Below are 13,717 nucleotides of genomic sequence, written 5' to 3'. Positions count from 1 at the left end.
GTCATTTGGCTCTTGTAAAGGTTTTCTAGCCCATATATACTTGTATTCCTGAGGCAAGATTTCTCCAGCCTGAACCATTGTTCAGGTAATCAGCCTTTCATCCAATATTATGAAACTTGGAACAAGCTCTTTTTTCCCTCTGAGGATAGTTAGTATGTGAAATTCTCTTCTCCAGAAAGCAATCAAGGCTACATCATTTATTTAAGGCAGGATTGGACAGATTTTTGATAGTGAAGGAGTTGCGGGTAATGGAGAGCAGATAGGAAAGTGGCGTTGAGACTATAACCAGATCAACCATGATCTTATTGAATGGCAGAGCAGGCTAGAAAGACTGTTTGTTGCTGCTGCTCCTATGTCCTATGTTTGTATGTTCCTAAAGCTTTTGATTATCAGCATATATGAGAACCTGGCCACCTCAAATATGCACCATATTTGCAAAGAATTTCTGAGACATTATTTTCCATGCTCTTAGTGAGAGTTCGATAATGCAGGACTTATGTTTTCTTACAGTATAGCATCTAGCATTGTGTTGTGAGTTTCTCACAAGCTCATAGGAAACCATTGCAAACCAAAAAGCTATTAAGTGGGTGAACTTAAGGCATGGATCGGTACTTGGGACTACGATGTGGTGGCCATCACGGAAACTTGGATAGAAGAGGGCCAGAAATGGTTGTTGGAGGTCCCTGGTTATAGATGTGTCAACAAGATTAGGGAGGGTGGTAAAAGAGGTGGGGGGGTGGCATTGTTAATTAGAGATAGTATAACAGCTGCAGAAAGGCAGTTCGAGGGGGATCTGCCTACTGAGGTAATATGGGTTGAAGTTAGAAATAGGAAAGGAGCAGTCACCTTGTTGGGAGTGTTCTATAGGCCCCCCAATAGCAGCAGAGATGTGGAGGAACAGATTGGGAAACAGATTCTGGAAAGGTGCAGAAGTCACAGGGTAGTAGTCATGGGCGACTTCAACTTCCCAAACATTGAGTGGAAACTCTTTAGATCAAATAGTTTGGATGGGGTAGTGTTTGTGCAGTGTGTCCAGGAAGCTTTTCTAACACAGTATGTAGATTGTCCGACCAGAGGGGAGGCCATATTGGATTTAGTACTTGGTAATGAACCAGGGCAGGTGATAGATTTGTTAGTGGGGGAGCATTTTGGAGGTAGTGACCACAATTCTGTGACTTTCACTTTAGTAATGGAGAGGGATAGGTGCGAGCAACAGGGCAAGGTTTATAATTGGGGGAAGGGTAAATACAATGCTGTCAGACAAGAATTGAAGTGCAGAAGTTGGGAACATAGGCTGTCAGGGAAGAACACAAGTGAAATGTGGAACTTGTTCAAGGATCAGGTACTGCGTGTCTTTGATATGTATGTCCCTGTCAGGCAGGGAAGAGATGGTCGAGTGAGGGAACCATGGTTGACAAGAGAGGTTGAATGTCTTGTTAAGAGGAAGAAGGAGACTTATGTAAGGCTGAAGAAACAAGGTTCAGACAGTGCGCTGGAGGGATACAAGATAGCCAGGAGGGAACTGAAGAAAGGGATTAGGAGAGCTAAGAGAGGGCATGAAAAATCTTTGGCGGGTAGGATCAAGGAAAACCCCAAGGCCTTTTACACATACGTGAGAAATATGAGAATGACTAGAGTGAGAGTAGGTCCGATTAAGGACAGTAGCGGGAGATTGTGTATTGAGTCTGAAGAGATAGGAGAGGTCTTGAACAAGTATTTTTCTTCAGTATTTACAAATGAGAGGGGCCATATTGTTGGAGAGGACAGCGTGAAGCAGACTGATAAGCTTGAGGAGATACTTGTCAGGAAGGAAGATGTGTTGCACGTTTTGAAAAACTTGAGGATAGACAAGTCCCCCGGGCCTGACGGGATATATCCAAGGATTCTATGGGAAGCAAGAAATGAAATTGCAGAGCCGTTGGCAATGATCTTTTCGTCCTCGCTGTCAACAGGGGTGGTACCAGAGGATTGGAGAGTGGTGAATGTCGTGCCCCTGTTCAAAAAAGGGAATAGGGATAACCCTGGGAATTACAGGCCAGTTAGTCTTACTTCGGTGGTAGGCAAAGTAATGGAAAGGGTACTGAGGGATAGGATTTCTGAGCATCTGGAAAGGCATTGCTTGATTAGGGATAGTCAGCACGGATTTGTGAGGGGTAGGTCTTGCCTTACAAGTCTTATTGAATTCTTTGAGGAGGTGACCAAGCATGTGGATGAAGGTAAAGCAGTGGATGTAGTGTACATGGATTTTAGTAAGGCATTTGATAAGGTTCCCCATGGTAGGCTTATGCAGAAAGTAAGGAGGCATGGGATAGTGGGAAATTTGGCCAGTTGGATAACAAACTGGCTAACCGATAGAAGACAGAGAGTTGTGGTGGATGGCAAATATTCAGCCTGGAGCCCAGTTATCAGTGGCGTACCGCAGGGATCAGTTCTGGGTCCTCTGCTGTTTGTGATTTTCATTAACGACTTGGATGAGGGAGTTGAAGGGTGGGTCAGTAAATTTGCAGATGATACGAAGATTGGTGGAGTTGTGGATAGTGAGGAGGGCTGTTGTCGGCTTCAAAGAGACATAGATAGAATGCAGAGCTGGGCTGAGAAGTGGCAGATGGAGTTTAACCCTGACAAGTGTGAGGTTGTCCATTTTGGAAGGACAAATCTGAATGCGGAATACAGGGTTAATGGTAGGGTTCTTGGCAATGTGGAGGAGCAGAGAGATCTTGGGGTCTATGTTCATTGTTCTTTGAAAGTTGCCACTCAAGTGGATAGAGCTGTGAAGAAGGCCTATGGTGTGCTAGCGTTTATTAGCAGAGGGATTGAATTTAAGAGCCGTGAGGTGATGATGCAGCTGTACAAAACCTTGGTCAGGCCACATTTGGAGTACTGTGTGCAGTTCTGGTCACCTCATTTTAGGAAGGATGTGGAAGCTTTGGAAAAGGTGCAAAGGAGATTTACCAGGATGTTGCCTGGAATGGAGAGTAGGTCATACGAGGAAAGATTGAGGGTGCTAGGCCTTTTCTCATTAGAACGGAGAAGGATGAGGGGCGACTTGATAGAGGTTTATAAGATGATCAGGGGAATAGATAGAGTAGACAGTCAGAGACTTTTTCCCCGGGTGGAACACACCATTACAAGGGGACATAAATTTAAGATAAATGGTGGAAGATATAGAGGGGATGTCAGAGGTAGGTTCTTTACCCAGAGAGTAGTGGGGGCATGGAATGCACTGCCTGTGGTAGTAGTTGAGTCGGAAAATTTATGGACCTTCAAGCGGCTATTGGATAGGTACTTGGATTAGGGTAGAATAAGGGAGTGTAGGTTAACTTCTTAAGGGCAGCACGGTAGCATTGTGGATAGCACAATTGCTTCACAGCTCCAGGGTCCCAAGTTCGATTTCGACTTGGGTCACTGTCTATGTGGAGTCTGCACATCCTCCCCGTGACTGCGTGGGTTTCCTCCGGGTACTCCGGTTTCCTCCCACAGTCCAAAGATGTGCAGGTTGGGTGGATTGGCCATGACAAATTGTCCAAAATTCTATGATTAACCTAGGACAAAGGTTCGGCGCAACATCGTGGGCCGAAGGGCCTGTTCTGTGCTGTATTTCTCTATCATTAAGTGAAAACTTTCTGAATTCAGACCAGTTTAAAAATAGATCCCCTCAACTATCTTGCAGTGACTTTTTTCATTTCACAGCCTTGTCTTCTGCCCTGAATTACAGTCCTTTATTATTATTTGTTGTTTCTTGGTGACATCTACCTTTTATGGTATTAGTGGGGCTGTCCTGGGACCACTGTTGTTCACAATTTATGTCAGTGATTTAGGCCGGGATTCTCGGAAATCCCGGCCAAGTGTTGATGCCGACGTCAAAACCGGCGTGAGCGACGCCGGTGTCAACGGGCCTCCAGGTCCTGTCATTCTCCCCTTCCTTGCGGGCTAGCACTGCGCTGTAGTGCTGTGCGCTGCTCCGGTGCTGAGAGCCGGGCCTACATGGCCGGCGCGGGTCTGTGCATGCGTGCCGCGGCTGTCTCTGCGCTGGCTTTTGGGCAACATGGCGGAGTCCTACAGGGGTCTGGCGAGGAGGAACATAGGCCCCCCCCCCGGAATGAGCGCGCCCGCCGATCGGTTGCCCCCGATCGTGGGCCCGGCCACTGTGGAGGCATCCCTTGGAGTCGGCTCTCGCTACCTTCCTCCTCTCTCCTCCTCTCCCCTCCCACCCAAAACCAGTACAGCCCCCGTAGCCAGAATGCCGAGGTCCCGCCAGGTAGGATCATATGCGAACAACGTCGGTGTAACTCGGCACGTCGAGCGCGGAGAATCAATACGGGGGCCTATTGTAATGGCCCCCAACCAGCGCCGCGGCGTCCGTGCTGGTGCGATTGCCGCCGATTCTCCGGTCGCCGGAAAATCGGCAGTCCGGTGCGGAGCAGCGTGGCGTGCTTTTTATTTCAAAATCTAAGGCGGGATTCGCCGACCCAGCGCGGGCTCGGAGAATCCGCTGTAGACTTTGAAATAAATAGCCCAATTTCTAAATTGTGATGACACCACATTGGGGTGGTGGGGGAGTGGGATGAGTACTCAGGTCAGCAACAAATTACAAAACTACATTAATAGACTATCAGAATATATATGTTTAGTGAATAAATTTCAACACAGGCAAGTGTGAGGTATTACATTTTAGCAAGAGAAATGAAGAGGCCACATAATACTTAACACCCAAACAGCACACTCCTGCAGCACTTTCTTAGCTAGGTTCACAACAGTCTTAATGGCACAGGTTTCCTTCCAGTGCGCGTACATATTTTGAGCTTTTCTTTTTCAAATTCTAATTCTCTGCCTCTTACTCCTTTCCTCAAATTGAAGTTCATTTTCATTTTTCTTATGGATTCAAGTCTTTTTTTTCCTCGTTCTAATTCACATTTATTTCAGGTTTCACCCTCTTGCCCTTCTATTTCCAATTTCATCCTTCTTGTTAAATTTTTGCCAGTTCCACTTGATCACTTTTCCTGCTTCAGCATCAAGTCAGAAACTAATTCCATAATGATTTCTATTTTCTTGCACCTTATTTTGTGTCAAGCCTCCTTCCAAGCCGTTAAGTCTTTTATTAAATGTTTTGAAGAACCCACAGAAAAAGTCTATTTGCTCCAGAAAGATCTGAACATTAAAGGTAGTCACGTTGATTCTCACTGAATACAGCAAAAGTAAATGTGACACTTTTGTTAAATTTCCAGTGAGCTCCCAAGTTGTTCCGATTCCCATAGTGACCAATAGCCTGAAAGGAAAGGCATCCCCAAACAAATCCAATAAAAGGAATCCATGCACGAGATTTTACTTTTTATGGCCTTTACTTAAACAGTCAAATCCAAAATCAGTATGAAGCTACACATGCATTAACAGACAAATGGTATTTCACTCAAAACAAGATGAATTTCACATTAAATAAGTGATAGCACAAAGCTATCCTTCACAAAATTACAAGCGTTTGCATCACATGCTGTACAAATGTGGCACCATGTGGAAACGTCCAGATAGTGCATTCCAGACTTGAGCCACTCATGTGAATTCATTTCTCCCATCACATTTATTTATTTTGCCAATCACTCTAAATCTCTGCATCTTTGTTTGTAATGTTTTCATGAGCGGGAACAGTTTTGCCCCAACTACTCTGTGCAACCTCCTCTTGATTTTGAACACTTCTGTCAAATCTCATCGTAGCCACCTTCTCTCCTTGGAGAGCTGTCCCAACCCCTCCAATCTATTCTCATAACTGAAGTTTCTCACCCTGGACTCATTCTTGTAAATCTCTTCTGTACTCTCTCCAATGCATTCACATCCTTCCTTCATGCCTGAAAAATATCCATTGACCAATACTCTCTCTGTAACTCTATAACTCAAGCCAATTTTGTATCCACATTGCTACTGTCCCTCTTATTTCATGAGCTATAACTTTTTTCACAAGCCTGTTCTGAGGCACTGTATCGAATACCTTTTGAAAGTCCATGTACGGCACATCAACAGCATTACCCTCATCGACTCTTTTGGTTGCCTCTTCAAAAAACTTGAGAAAGTTAGTTAAGTACGATTCTCGCTTTAGAAATCCATACTGGCTCTTCCTAATCAACCCCATTTTTCAATTTGACTACTAATTCTATCGCACATAATTGTATCTCAAAACTTCCGAACCAATGAAGTGAAACTGGCTGGTCTGTAATTGCTATGCTTATCCTTGCCACCTTTTTTGAACAAGTGCAATTCTCCAGTGCTGTGGCACCTCTCCTGAGCCTAGGGAAGACTGAAAGATTATGACCAGCATCCCAACAGTTTCCACTCACTTCCTGCAATATCCTTGGATGCATCTCACCCGTTCTTGGTGCCTTGTCAATTTTAGGTGCCAACAGTGTATTCGACACTTGCTCCTTGGGTGTATCACCCATGGCCTGGATATAATCTACCATCTTGGTAAGGTGCAGTGTATCCATTTAGTACCTCAGCCATTCTTCCTGCCTCCATTTGTAAATTCCCAATTATGTCCCTAATTGGCCCTACTCCTTTCATTGCCCTGCTGTACAGGCCCCAGAGAGTAAAGAATTGTTGGGCGCTGCATATGCCACTACATTGTCCAACAAAAGGATCACACCCACTGACAGAAAAATACTCAGAGGTGGTTGAAGAGCTGGAAGACACCAAGGATGACGAGGAAGAGCAAGGTCCACAGGTCCTGCCAGCTGCAAGATCTCTTTGGCAACAGTCGTTGGCAAGAATTTGAGTAAACCTTGCCTATTCCCCTTGCACCAGCAGTTCTTTCCAACATCAGTCCCCTTCATTCCACAATCCAAACATAACTGGTGTCTTTATTTCTGCCACATCGTGGAGTCTGATGCATATATACTTAGAAAACAAGCATCCGGAAATTTATTTTGGGGAAAAATAGTATTCACAAGAACAAACACTGAACATTCCCGGTTTAACCCCCCCCCAATGACAATTAGTTTAATCATTTAAAAAATTGATTGCATCAATGTTTGGGCTTCATCGTAAAAGCCAACATGCTAAACAAAGGGCCTATAAAGGAGCTCCCATTGCAAGATTTATTAGTTATCTGTGGTAAGAACAGGAACTGATTCTTGTAGGCAAAGTAAAAATGTTTTCTTTGTTTTACAGGAGCCAATCAAAAACGCTTAATTTTTTTGCAGCGATCTCTTACAGATTAATTTCTAAATTATTTGTGTAGATGTGCACCGTTATGCATTCCATTCAAACTTCTATTGCAAAGTGCCTTGCAAGAGAAGAGCATAAATAACACTTGATTTGCTGTGAGCAACATCATAAGCAGTCTACTGGCCATTACATTGTCTAAAGTTAACTTTCTGCCAGCAATTATTATTAGTTGAATTTTTTACTATTCACAAGAAATAGAGACGTTATTACAGTAGTAACAAATGACAGGATTGTAGATCATTAAGCAACTAATAAAGGTGTAGAACTTGATTGAAGACTTGATTATAACCGGTAAGTGATTTTTAAAAGTGATTTCATTTGAATGTTTTCCCCTATTCAGTAATATTGTGATAATGCATTTTTAGTAATGTGTTCATTTCTTTTGCCTTTAGGATCTGTTGAAGGTTCAGGGAAGATAATCCAACGTTTTCCACAAAAAGACTGGGATGATGCACCTTTTCCACAGGGAATAGAATTGGTAAGTAAATGAGCTCTCATTTTGCATTTCGTAACTGGAAATTGGATTGTTGTTCAATTAATTTGGAGCATATATTAGTTAAGCTTTAGCATAAGTAATTCAGGGCCTTTCCACAGCTCATGTATTCTGGCTATCCTATTCCTCTTTGTGAGCTCTCTGCAAAATCAGGTCCAATCCACAGAACCTTGACCTCCACCATGGATAGGGCAAGGAAGCAGGTCCTGAATCCACCCCAGCCAGAACGGGAATCTCACCCAGTGCTTCTCGCTCTGTTGGAATAGAAATAATATTTTGATGAAAGATATTAAGTGTTGAAGCTCAATTTTAATATGAGAACCTCTGCAGTGTTTAATGTTATGGTGTAAGTTGTTAGTACCAAACCTCTGTCCTAATGTTATTACAGTTAATTGTATTCAAAATTATACTACACTGGCTTCCTCATAGTTATATACAGCGTTGGAACATGATAAATATTAATGAGGACTGTGTTGCAGATGCAGTTGTTAAGCTTGCTTGTTCTTAGTAAGTAATTAAATTTCCAATTGATGAGGAAGAAAACAGAAACAAGGGGAGCAATAAAAAAACAATTTGCTTGTAGGTTGCCAATAACTCCCTCCCTGCTTCACAAGTGGGTGATGAAGGATGACCCGAAGTATAATTGTGGCCATGAGTCCCATGCCCATGTAACACATCACACCAACCTGCCTAATAAGATCAGGAGGCACCTAATTTCTCCACTTTGCATCTCAGGAGGCTATTGAATGGATCGTGAAACCAGAAATCCCATTATAAGGTTTTCTTGTCATACAAAAAAATGTAATAGGTATCGTTAATCTGATTAGTACATAGTAATTTCTTTAGAACCCTGATGAAAGTTGTCAGAGCCAGGAGCCCTACTCACCTAGAACTTTAGCAATTTCCCTAATACCTCCTTGCTGATGATTTTTAAAAATTATTTTGCAGTCTACATATATCTTTAATCTGTAACCTAATTTTAGCATTTCTCTCTCCATTATTTGTGAACGCAATTTTAAAAAACTGGTTATATACTTCAACAGTTTACCATCATTGGGTACCTCTTCCTAATAACTAGCTTCTTGTTGTTGACCAACCCTTCATCGCATTGCTTAATTATACTTAACATACTTGAATGCTTTATATTTCCAACTATGTATTGCTATGTACTGCCTGAAGTACCAGTCTGACTCAAGTGCCCAATTCTTTGAAGTGCAGCTTGACCCAATTTCTTTTTGACTCAGCTGAAAGAGTGATACCACTGAGTCTAATCTTACACCAAATTTGATGAACTCTGACTGATCAATATATTTTCACAATAATTACGAATTGCTGCTTGAAGCAATTTAATGTGGAAACATCTCAGATATATTTACATATCAAATCCAATAGAATCATATAATTCAGTCAGAAATCGGACTTTCAGTCTCAGTGATAGAAAAGAGGGACATAACAAATATGGGCAAGAGCTGCCATAAAGCCCTCAGACCTGCACCTATTCAATAATGTCGTAGCTGATGTTCAAACTCAACTCCACCTTCACACCCGATCCTTGTATCTCTTGATTTCCTTAAGGTCCAAAGATTTTTCCCCCCTATATTCTTTCATGGAATGTGTGCGTTGCTGGCAAGGCCAGCATTTATGGCCCATTCCTAATTGCCCTTGAACTGAGTGGCTTGCTGGACCATTTCAGAGGGCAGTTAAAAGTTAACCACATTGCTGTGGGTCTGGAGTCACATGTGGACCAGACCGGGTGAGGGTGGCAGATTTCCTTCCCTATAGGACATTAGTGAACCAGATGGGTTTTTACAACAATCGATGATAGTTTCATGGTCATCATTACCTAGATTAGTTTTATATTCCAGATTTTATGAATTGAATTTCAATTTCACCAGCTGCCGTCGTGGAATTTGAACCTGTATCCCAGAGCATTAGCCTGGTCTTTGCATTACTGGCCCAGTGACATCACCACTATCCCAGCATCACCCTCTCCAAAGATGTGTCAATTTCAGGCTTCAATGACTAATCATCCATAGCCCTCTGAAAATAGGAAATTCCAAATTTCCACAACCAGCTGGGTGAAGAAATTTCCCCTTGTTTTACTCCTAAACGTCTGACGTGGTAGCACAGTGGTTAGCAGCTTGGGTCACTGTCTGTGCGGAGTCTGCACGTTCTCCCCGTTGTTAGGTGAATTGGACATTCTGAATTCTTTGTGTACCTGAACAAGCATTGGAGTGTGGCGACTAGGGGATTTTCACAGTAACTTCATTGCAGCGTTAATGTAAGTCTACTTGCGACAATAATAAATATATTATTATTATTATCCTAAGAATATGCCTCCTGCTTCTGGACTGAGGAGGGGAAACAGGCCGCTAGTATCTACCCTGTCAAGTTGTCTCAGAATCTTATTGTTTCAATGAAATTACCTCTCATTCACACTTCTGTGCATAAAGGTCCATTTTCCTTGATCCTTTTTCCTATGACAACCGCTTCATCTCAAGACTCAATCTAGTGTTTGCGCCAGCTCCAAGGTGGAGTACATCCTTCCTTTGGTACAGAGACCAAACATTTATATGGTACTCCAGATGTGGGATGCAATTCAGCGACTCCGTTGCGCGAGGTGTGGAGCCGGGTGCAACGGGTGTATCGTGAGAGAACCCCACCTCATGCTCTGCGCTGGGACGATCGTGGGTCACCTGACTAGCTTCACCCAAAGCGACCTGGATCCTGCCATCACTGGGTGCAACCCAGATCTGTATACTTAAATGAACTTAAGGTAACTTAAATACCCATAACCTGATTCTCCCAGTGCCCGGGACACGACGGCTGCGCCTGTGAGACCTCGCTGGGTGCTAAACAGTACTTGGTCTCACAAATATGACCAGACATGATGACATCTTGGAGGGAGGCACTGGGTGGCACACTCTGGGTGCCAGGGTTTTGGTCCGGGCTGGGGGTGGGACCTTGCCTACCGTAGGGGGGGTTTCAGGGGCCTCGGGAAGGTTTGGCAGTGAAGGTGGGGACCAGAAAGCGGGAGGAAAGGTCTGGGTGGGGTAAAAGATCGGGGCTGCTGATCAAAATGGTGCTCTGAGAGCAGCTATTCCTGCTGGCGAGATCAGCTCGCTAGCAGGAAACTCCCCGAGGCCAAAAGAAAAATCCGGCAAAGTGCCTTTGAATAGCGGTGTGATTCACGGCTCTGCAGCCGCCAATAAATACCCTGCGAAATGCCTCCAAAAGTGGACTTTGATTCAAGTTGGTTGATTGAGCCCGTGGTGTCACCAAATCTATGCACAACTGCAAAATAACATCCTTATTGCAAAATGACATCCTTATTCTTGTACTCCAACCTCCAGGCAATAATAACATGCCATTTGCCGTCCTAATTTCTTTCTGACCTGCATGTTTAACTTTTGTGTTTCAAGTGCAAGGACACATAAATCATTTCATTTCTCACCATTTAAAAAATATTCAGTTTTTCTGTTCTGACCAAAATGAATTAACTCACATTTTTCCACTCCATCTGCCATCTCTTGCCCACTCAATCGACCTACCTCTGTCCCTTTGCAGACTCTTGTCCTTCTCAAAGTTTAATTTCCCGAATGATTACACCTTTAAAAGAAAATTGCCACACACTTTCATAAAGTCATGTTGACTCTGCCTAATCATATTGCTTTTTCGAAGTGGCCTGTTACCACTTCCTGTCTGATGGGTTCCAGCATGTTCACATTGACTAGTATCAGGCACACTGACTTTAAAAAAAATTACTTTGAGATGTGGCCGTCGCTGCATAGGCCAGCATTTATTGCCCATTGCTAATTGCCCTTGCAAAGGTGATGGTGGAGTTTCCTTCTTGAATATCTGCAGTTCCAGTTTTGTAGGTACACCCATGGTGCTGTTAGGCAGGGAGTTCCAGGGATTTGACCCAGCGAAGTGAAGGAGCAGCAATATATTTCCAAGTCAGGGTGGTGAGTGACTTGGAGGGGAATATCCAGGTGTTGGTATTCACATGAGCCTGCTGTCCTTGTCCCACTAGATGGTAGCAGTTGTGAGTTTCAAAATGATGCCGAAGGAACCTTGGTATGTTTATGCAGTGTATTGTAGTCATCTGGGATGGCCACATACAAAGGATCATGGGAAATATGGCCACCTGCAAAGGACCATGTGAAATATAGTCAACTCAGACGCTCAGAGCTTATGTATATTGCCAACTCGGATAACTAGCCACTATTGAAACCCCCAGCTACTTTGCATTCTAACGGCCCATTTCCCCAGAACAAGATTTGTACTCGGGTAACAGATACAGAAACAGACTCATCGGTGCCACTCCCTTTGCTCAGGGAGCCCAAAACGCCAAGGTCAATGACCGCTCAGGGCACGCCCTGCCATCAAGGCACCCGCCCCTTTATTAGCCAAAATCGAAGTCAGTAATCGAAGCCTGCCGAATTATTGGGTCCAAAGCTAAGGACCGCCCAAAAGAGTGTGCACATTCTGTGCGGCAGGTCGTGGCGCACCGCATTCTTTGCGGCAGGCTGTGGCGCGCGCGGATGCTTTATGGCATGCCGTGGCGCGCGCGCATTCTTTGCGGCAGGCCATGGCCCGCACGCATTTTGTGCGACCGCCATGGTATGCAAGTAATCTTTGCTACAGCCGTGACACGCACACATTACTTAGAGCAACCAAGACCACCTATGGCCCATGTACCCAAGGCCCCACCCCACTGCTGGCCGAGAGACAGGTTGTGCTCATTGGAATGAGCACTTTGAAGATCTCCTTAACATAAACTCGGCCTTTAATGTGAGTCTCTTCAACTCCACCTTGCAGCATGCTACCCATCGCCACCTCAGCAGAACCCCAACCTGGCAGGAGGTTAAAAAAAAAGGCGATCTGACTGCAGATGGAATTGCTGCCGAAGCACTAAAACATAAGCAGAGAAGCAATATTGGTGGGGATACGTGATCAATGTCCGATATGGAAGGACTACATGCCAGATGATCTCAGATGCTGTTATCTTGACCATCTTCAAGAAAAGTGACAAATACGACTGCAGTAACTACAGAGGAATTTTCCTATTGTTGGCTACAAAGAAGGCCATCACAGGAGTCCTCCTTGATGGCCTTTTTCTTGTGGCTGTGGCTGAAGAGCTCCTCCCAAAATCCCAGTGTGGATTCTGCCCACTGAGGGGCACAAGAGGCATGATCTTCCATGTGCAGCAACTACAAGAGAAATGCAGGGAACAGTGCCAACACTTGTACATGACCTTCTTTGACCTCCCAATGGCCTTCAACGCTGTCGACTGCGTGGAAGTATGGAGCATCCCCTCCATTTTGGCTGCCCCCAAATGTTTGTGACCATCTGCCTGCTCCATTATGGCATCCAAGCCTCCAAAGGACACATGTTTACTTCTGCTGCCCTCTTTTCCCTTTTACATATTTCCCTTGTACAAGCAGTTTTCATATCACTTGTGTAGATCTTGGGAGAGACCAGTAACTTTTTTAGAAGTAGAAGAAATCTGAAATTCCAGTTATTTCCGAAAAGAATCTGACACAAAATTCTGCATTCGCGGTGTCTCCCATTCGTGGCTTCCTCGCGAGTGCTCTGTGAGCTCTGTCCACCTCCAAGTGTCGGAGGAATGCCGCATCCCCCAGCAGCTTATCAAACATATCTGTGATGTATGCACCAACGTACGCTCCTTTGGACCCCCCCGGGAGCCCAACGATTCTCAAGTTCTGCCGGTGGGACCTATTCTCTAGGTCCTCCACCTTCTCCAGGAGCTTCTTCTGCTGGTTTCTCAGCATTCCCACGTCCAATTCCACCGCAGTTTGATGTTCCTCCTGCTCAGCCAGCGCCTTCTCCACCTTCTGGATCGCCCGATCTTGGGCGGTCCAGGTTCAGTCTTAATTTCCTGAGCAACTTGAGGATCTATTTCCTTTCTCAGTTTTTTTTTTAAATTTAGATTAGCCAATTATTTTTTCCAATTAAGGGGCAATTTAGTGTGGCCAATCCACCTACTCT

The 13,717-nt window shown here is 44.3% G+C and overlaps 1 protein-coding gene across 3 annotated transcripts in view; it reads left to right on the top strand.

Moving 5' to 3' along the window:
* sbf2 (SET binding factor 2) overlaps positions 1–13,717 on the top strand; it is a 725,521-nt gene that overhangs the window by 141,896 nt on the left and 569,908 nt on the right. For 2 of the 3 annotated variants that reach the window (XM_038808179.1, XM_038808177.1), the window contains exon 2: positions 7,605–7,690. In XM_038808179.1, coding sequence (XP_038664107.1) covers positions 7,605–7,690 — 86 coding nt within the window. Of the gene's footprint in view, positions 1–7,604; positions 7,691–13,717 lie in introns of those variants that run through there. The other variant, XM_038808178.1, reaches the window with a different exon arrangement.

The sequence above is a fragment of the Scyliorhinus canicula genome, chromosome 9, assembly GCF_902713615.1.
Source record: "Scyliorhinus canicula chromosome 9, sScyCan1.1, whole genome shotgun sequence".
In the NCBI taxonomy this organism is placed as follows: domain Eukaryota; kingdom Metazoa; phylum Chordata; class Chondrichthyes; order Carcharhiniformes; family Scyliorhinidae; genus Scyliorhinus; species Scyliorhinus canicula.
This window is presented reverse-complemented; position numbering and strand designations above follow the sequence as displayed.